At 33.2% G+C, this 8414-nt stretch overlaps 1 protein-coding gene across 1 annotated transcript in view; it reads left to right on the top strand.

The window, feature by feature from the left end:
• The first annotated feature begins 2583 nt into the window (after positions 1 to 2583).
• Positions 2584 to 8414, top strand: part of NCAM2 (neural cell adhesion molecule 2) — a 210242-nt gene continuing 204411 nt past the window's right edge. The window contains exons 1-3 of the mRNA XM_040621667.1: positions 2584 to 2593; positions 2865 to 2939; positions 6189 to 6395. Of these exons, the coding sequence (XP_040477601.1) occupies positions 2584 to 2593; positions 2865 to 2939; positions 6189 to 6395 (292 nt within the window). The remainder of the gene's footprint in view (positions 2594 to 2864; positions 2940 to 6188; positions 6396 to 8414) is intronic.

Here is an 8414-nt window from a genome sequence, read left to right as displayed (position 1 = left end):
TATTTAATAAATGCTTGTATAAACAAAACAAAGTGCATGGTTCACTGCCCTGTGAATGAGTTGAGAACTGAAAGAAATCCTAAGAAAGACCAGTGGAGGGACAGGGGTTTAAAACTGGAGGAATCATTAAGAAGTCTCCTCCTAGGTCTCGGAGCTGGGGGCAGGAGTGGGTTGGTGAATGGGTGGAACCGACAAAGCCAGATCAGCTGAAAGACGATGGTGTCAGCCACAAAGCCACTAGACAGGCCATCATCAAGAAGCTGGCTAAGGGGTCTCACCAGCTTCTGGTATCACTTAGTCAAAGACATCATTCAGTACCAAATAGCACATAAAAGAATGAGCTGTAGAAGCATTAGAATTCCCAGGGTTTGAATGCATTGATTTTGTATCCCGCCACATTACTGAATTGCTCTATAACTTCTAATAGTTTGGGAGTGGATTCTTTTGGGTTTTCCATATAGAGTATCATGTCATCTGCGAAGAGAGACATTTTGACTTCTTCTTTGCCGATTTGGATACCTTTTATCCCTTTTTGTTGTCTGATTGCTGTTGCAAGGACTTCTAGTACTATGTTGAATAATAATGGCGAGAGTGGGCATCCTTGTCGTGTTCCTAATCTTAAGGGAAAGGCTTCCAGCTTTTCCCCATTGAGAATGATATTTGCTGTAGGCTTTTCATAGATGGTTTTTATGAGATTGAGAAATGTACCCTCTATTCCTACACTCTGAAGGGTTTTAATCAGGAAAGGATGCTGTATTTTCTCAAATGCTTTTTCTGCATCTGTTGAGAGAATCATATGATTTTTGGCTTTTTTCTTGCTAATAAAATCTATGACACTGATAGATTTGTGAATGTTGAACCACCCTTGCATCCCAGGGATGAATCCTACTTGGTCATGATGGATAATCCTTTTAATGTACTGTTGCATTCTATTAGCCAGGATCTTGTTGAGAATTTTGGCATCCATATTCATTAGGGAAATCGGTCTGTAATTCTCCTTTTTTGATGGGGTCTTTCCCTGGTTTGGGGATCAAGGTAATATTGGCCTCATAGAATGAGTCTTGTGCTTTTATTAACCTGTTTCTCTCTGAAATATCAGACTTGCTTCAAAACTTGTTGAGCCCCTACAATGTGCCAAGCATTCTTTGAGAATTAAGGAATTATGAATAAAAATAGGGTCTGAGACTGAGGGGAGAGAAGAAAACCATGTAAGCCAGGCTTTTTCCTCAAAGAGGTATCGTGAAAAGGAAGGCATTTATTGATGATGGGGAGTACAAGAGAATGTACTTTAAAGAGCTTAAACATACCCAACAAGTCCTTGATAAAAGTTTTCTTTTTTTCTCATGTTTTTGATTTTACATTTCATTTCTTTAAATGTTTTCAATATAGTTAAGCTACATTCTTTTTTTATAATAATTTTTTATTATGTTATGTTAGTCACCATACAATATATCCTTAGTTTCTGATGTAGTGTTCCATGATTCATTATTTAGTTAAGCTACATTCTTAGTCTAATTCCAGTTTTTGAAATTTTGTGGGTCTGTTTCTCCTTTTGGATGCTTTAATTGACTCTTGCTCACAGTGCCTTATTTCACCATGTCTTTTATGAAGAATATGAGTTTAGGTTGAAGAGAACATAATTTATAAACATCCTGGCAGTGTGGGCTAATGATACAGTTGCTTGGAAGGAGATTATATTTGTCTTCTAGTTAGCTGTGAGCCCTATGTGTGGCACTGCTTTTTTGCTTAATTTCTTAGCTTGGAGGTTCCCAAAGAACATGTGTTTATAATTAAATTCCGGAACCTGGGATATGGCAGAGTGTGGTTAATCTATTTAAATAGAAACATTTCCCCCCGGCCAGGAGAGTCAGCTCTCCTTATCACTGCCCTTTTGCCAGTGAGCTGATTTATTCTATATCCTTCTCGTACTAAGGGTGAATTTTATTCTGATCCAGTGTTATCTGGTGTTCTATAGCACCCCCATTTATAGGCAAGTTTTGACCCCATCTTTGTGCAATCTGTGCACCTTTTGCTTAGTACAATCCACAGATTTCCAGTATCACTTTATACTCTGATTTTTAGATTTTTCTTCCTTTTTTCCCCCTTGATGCTCCATTACTTTTCTGAAAGCTCAGCTATATGTACCTGGAAGGAAGGGGTGGTGGGATGGGTTTTGGAGTGTGGTCACACTATCTTGTCTACTATAGTCTTAGAAATATAAGTCTTTCAATGTGTATTAAAATATAATTCAAATTCTCTTCTAAAATTTTAGAATGTTCAGCTATTTTATTTCAAATTGGACAACTTACTTATTGAACATCTCCTCTATTTTATTACCATTGTCCTGGTTCCTTCACTTAATTTATTTATCTTATGGAAAGAGTGTTCATTCACATTTCTTATGCAATGCTTTTCTTCTTTTCATGGAAATATTTTAGTAGGTAGTCAAAATGTAGTTTATATTTTTATTGTTATGATAACAGTGTAGGATTTACTCTTGCAAACAAGGCTCCAGATGTTGGGCAAACATTTTCTGTAGTTATTGCCCAATGTGGTAGCACATATACAACCAAGAATGTAAATATGGAAGTGAGTATGAATTTACTCATTTGCGTGACAAACCAATTTCAACATGTTATATTAAATAAGTCCTGCATTTGGTCTGGTTGTGAGTTGCATATTAATGTAACAGCCATAATGTTGTTAGATTGTATTTTATAAAACTTTCGTTTCTTTTTACAGGCAATAAAAATTTACAGGGAAAATAATTGCTGTTTGGATCATGTAGCTTATAGATCATATTATAAAATCTTAGAATTCATGTTGAAAGCCATACTTAATTATGATTTAAATATTTTTTCCAGCTCTTCTTCAAGTGACAATTTCACTTAGCAAAGTAGAGCTTAGTGTGGGCGAATCTAAATTCTTCACATGTACAGGTATGTATTTGTACAAATACTTTCCAATGACATCCTGTTTTATGCTTTAATTATTTAATATTATATATTGGCAAAATTTAGATGGTGAAAAACAATTCTCTGAAAATAAAACCTTATATTTTCATTGGGTTTATGAGGTTGGGAGTGTTAATAACCATATTTTTCATGTTAAAAAGTATGAATTTTATTTCTGTTAATTTCAAGTTATTAATTTTGACTGCCAAACAGACTAGCTCATTTATTTTGAAAATAACTTGTTATCAAATATAATGTATGCACAAGAACTTAAATAAATTCAAATATTATTCCTGTATAAATAGTAATATTAGGATGAATGTAAATATTATAACTGAATTATCTTTGTAAATATGCAATGAATAAATTAGGTACGGCACACTGCACTACAGTTGCACCTGAATGAAAACTTTGGGACAAAGCAAATCAAATCCATCCTTATAAAGAGTGAGTGAAAAAAAGAAGTAGATATTTAACCAGCAAAATTTTTACAAGAATTTTGTGACTATTGATCAAAAGTGTCATATATCATAATACCTGTGAGAAATTTTATGGACCTCATTTAGTTTAATCATGCACATGCAGAATTTTTTCAGAAAACATTTAAATGCTTAAGCAACAAATTCTAATTCAGAGTATTGTAGAGCTCACAAATGCACACATTTGACTTGTATTTATATTCATGAAATTCATTTTTATGCATATAAGCCTTCATATCTAAAGTTTTAAATGATATTCATCTAGAGCCAAAATTGTTTTTTAGGGTATTTTAAAATTGTTTGTATTCCTGATTATGCTTAAGTAATTCAAACCTGGGTTAAAATAGACATTTCTGATATAAAATGCATTATGTAAGTCTTGAGAATTTCTTGACTTATTTGAATTATTATTAAAATTAATGAAAATAGAAAGAGTTATAACATTTATAAATCACATATGCTATATATAATACACATATTACATGATATTATATATGTATAATATCACATTGTATGAAAAACTAATAACCCATGATTCTTCATATGTTCGTCTTTCTAAAGGCTGAATTGATAGGTCTATGGATACATATATTTGCATATTGGCAAATAGAAAGGCAGAGAGCAAGTGAGATATTGGTTCAACGTCATTTATTATGTCAACAGAGCTTTGGCATAAGAATGTAGATCATTGTTTTTAAATCTCATCCATATTTTATATACACAAATGCACACATGCACAAACATAGCTCAGTTGTGTCACATATTCACAGAAGACTGAAGTAGTTTAAAAATGAATTTTGAAAATGAAATTTTATTATTTTCTTACATTTGCATATCACAATGATTTAAATTATATAATGTTATTACCTCTCTGGGTATAACATAAGGTCAAATTAAGACATAATTTAAAAGAATTAATTAGCATCATTTAGTGTGCTAAGTTTTGCTTGTAAAACAAAGCAAAATAATGAAATATTTTCTTTTTCTTATATAAAGATATATAACCAAGAGCCATACTGGTGTCATATAAGTGGCCTTATATAGGAATAAAGTAGTAAGACAACAATCTAAAAAAAGGATGTATGGAATCCCTGAAAATCAGAATGCTTTCATGTATTTTTCCTGCTACAATGCTGACCAAGTTGCTATAACTCTGAAGTTTCCTGATACACTAAAACATAGACATCTAGACTCAATAAAATAAATGTCTTAAATTTACACTATCAGGTAGTCAGACCCTCAGAGAGCTAAAGAGTATGCCATAAACAGCAAATGAATTTGTATACCACATTTTTAAGAAAATAAAAATTTTAATGTTATTTATCAGTATGTCCAGTAGTCTAGTCTTAGAATAACATGGGAAGTTTCACTGGAAATTATTATTTATTAGAGATGTTATAAAGGAGAATCATGACTGACTGCTCTACGAAAATCCTGTATAAACTCTCCATGATAATGAAATTTTATACCATATTATTAAGAAAGAAAATGTCTAAAATATTTCACAGAATGTCCTATATAATTTACCGTATAAAATGAGATTTTGTGTTGTTCAAATTTAAAGTGCTGCTCATTTAAATTATTCATTTGTAACTTCTCTCTGGAGAAGGGAATCGAAACAAATACCTTCCCCAAATGAGTCATCCCATAAGCACTATGGTTTTATGGTTCTGTCCAGAAAGAACTGAAGTTAATATAACTAAGATCCATTTAAGATTTAACTAAACTATCTTTCATACTTTTTGCTCAAGCATGTCTAATTTGATATGGAAAGCACAATAATTTGTGTCTAAAGCTATTTCTTGGGGAAAAAATAAGAAGGAACAATTTTTTCAAAGTGGTCCTGCAGATGTTAACTTTATGCATTTTCCCCTGATACTTTTAAAGTAATAGTATATACTGCTTCCACAAATTATCTCTCAAGTAATTAGGTGAAATACATCCTTTTGGTGAGTAAAAGCAAACATTGGAAGCTTCAGCTTTTACAAGGAGGATAATAACCTGGATTCTGAATTGGAAAACTTAAATAAATGTTTACCCTGTAATGATTTGGTTGTAATTGCCTAGCAGTATAAGTATCATTTCAATGCATTCTAATTATCATATGATTAAATAGTTAACAGTTTTAGATTAAAATGATGAAACTATTCCTTTCAGTTGAGAAAAGAGATTAGGGCTGCATTTTAAAAAATAGTTATTAGCCTTTTAGGGAAATTAATTCCAAATTCAGTATTATCAAAAGCCAAAGTTTATTTTGTATAAGATTTACATTGTTTTGAGCTTTGCTTTATTGGGGAAAAAGTACTATCTTCTGACCCTGGCAAAGAGAACAGGGAACAGGTGAAATCATGTTAGTAATTGTGTTTCTGTTCAGATGTATCGATCATATTTAATTTATATCTGACTCTGTGGCCAAGGCAGTTTCAAACTTAACTGTAGTAATAATTCATAGATTGCTATGGTAAAGCTTCAACTATCAGAGATTAAATACCATACTGGAAGTTTCCTGTAGAACTTTTGGGTTTCGCTTACGCAAATGGGACTGAATCCTCAACATTGAATAAATAAGGATGAACATGTGTGCTAACATTTGTGTTTACTTTCAATTTTGTAAGATTTTTCAGACTTCCAGCCTTCTCTTATTTACATTTTCCCCCCAAAATTGTTAAAAGTTGTCACATAATAGTAAATGTCAATGCCAAAACAAACACTTGAAACATATTTTCAAACATTTATTTTCCATGGCTCTTTGCAGCAATTGGTGAACCTGAGAGTATAGATTGGTATAATCCTCAAGGAGAGAAGATAATTTCAACACAGAGGATAGCAGTGCAAAAGGAAGGTGTTAGATCACGATTAACCATCTACAACGCAAATATAGAGGATGCAGGGATATATCGTTGTCAAGCAACAGATGCCAAAGGACAGACACAAGAAGCTACAGTTGTTTTGGAAATTTACCGTAAGTCATGCATTTATTAGTTGATTGCAGTGGGGTTGTAGAAAAACTTGAACAAAAAAATGCATTTAACATAAACTAACACTCATGAAGAACTATGTGCTAGGCAGTGTCCTGAGACCATTACAAATATCAGCTTATTTATATTTTACCATAGTGCATCTCTAAAGTAGAACAGATAATAAGAAATAGTTTATTATAAACACATAGATGGCGCCAATTCTGTTGGTTAAATAACAGAGATGATTTAATATTCTCCAGCCATTAAAAACCTGGGTAACTAGAGAACGTTAGATTATTTAGTATTATGAATTTATAGGGAGTACTTTTTCACACTAAAATAAAAGGTCAGGATTACAACAAATGAAATTACATATATAATAGCAGTGACCAGTCTAGAATGAGAATTGAGGAAAGGTCAGTGAACAGGAAACTTTGAAAACTCATCTAGTGGAGAATAATATCTAGCTGGATTCTTCACCATCAGAATTTTCATTAATAAAGTTTTCCACATTTACACTTCATCTTATGACTTGAGATTGACTGCTTTCTACATTCCTTCCCCCTTCTTACATTTAGGAATCATTAACCTTTTTTTTTTTTTAAGATTTATTTATTTATTTTAAAAAGGGGGAGGGGGCAGACAGAGAAAGAGAGACAGTCTTTTTTTTTTTTTTAAAGATTTTTATTTATTTATTTGACATAGAGACAGCCAGCGAGAGAGGGAACACAAACAGGGGGAGTGGGAGAGGAAGAAGCAGGCTCATAGTGGAAGAGCCTGATGCGGGGCTCGATCCCATAACGCTAGGATCACGCCCTGAGCCGAAGGCAGACGCTTAACCACTGTGCCACCCAGGCACCCCAGAAAGAGAGACAATCTTAAGCACCTCCTTGCTGAGCAGGAAGCCTGGCACAGGGCTGAGCAAGAAGCCTGGTGCAGGGCTGGATCTCATGACCTTGAGATCATGACCTGAGCCTAAACCAAGAGTCAAATTCTTAACCAACTACACCACCCAGGCGCCCCAGGAATCATGACCCTGTTTAAGAACACATTAAGAACACTCCCTAGGCTTGAAACCAGGCTGTATCACTTACTTTTGTGGCTTTGAGCAAATACCTAACCTCTCTGTCTTCAGTTTTGTCGTCTATAAAATAGATATAATAGTATTACCTACCCCATACATAGAGTTGTTTTGAGCCCTACATTAATTAATATTGTATAAAGTGCTTAGAACAATGCCCTACAGTTAATATGTGATAGTATTTGTACCACATATTAATGAGAAATATGTGAAAAACTGTAAAAGTTTTAAAATACTAAAGGCATCTCTTCCTTAAATAATAATAATAATAATTATTATTACTATTATTATTATTATTATTATAGAAACAAGACAAAAAAAAGGCAAAGTGTTCCCACAGCATGACTTCTTCCTTGATACCCAGCACAATTTGGTGCCACTTTTTTGCCCTCATTTTTCCTGATTTAGACTTTGCCCCTACTCCTGTTAGTTTCAAAGCTCCTTAAGAAAAGATGGTGTATCTCTTTATATGAGCCCTACTGTACCTATTTCATAAATAGAAGAAACATAAATTGAGGTGATCGTTTCACAGACAGAGTATTTGGAAAGATTTTTCATTACTTTGAATGATGAAAAGGAAGGTGCCTGGTGTTTTGCTTATAAACTCAAGAAATGACTTTTTTTCCTGTCAGGCACCATGAATTACTTTTGTGCAAATTTCTCAACAAACATTAATATCCATGTTCATTCATTCATTCAACACACTTATTGGGTGTCTACTACATGACAGGCAATATGCTAAGTCCTAGACACTCAGTTAAACAGAAAATGTCACTGGCCACTTGGTGCTTATTATTTTAGTGAGCAGAGAAACACAAATAATGAACGAACTTAGAAAAATACATGGATGCTAGATATACATGCTATAGAATTCTATAGTGAAGAAAGTGCGGTAAAGAGAGGGAGAATTTAATGGGGGGGGTGTTATTTTATCTGTGAA

This window comes from Ursus maritimus, unplaced genomic scaffold, assembly GCF_017311325.1.
Source record: "Ursus maritimus isolate PB19 unplaced genomic scaffold, ASM1731132v1 scaffold_4, whole genome shotgun sequence".
Lineage (NCBI taxonomy): Eukaryota > Metazoa > Chordata > Mammalia > Carnivora > Ursidae > Ursus > Ursus maritimus.
Note: the sequence above shows the minus strand (reverse complement) of the source record. Positions and strands in the feature narration are given on the sequence as shown.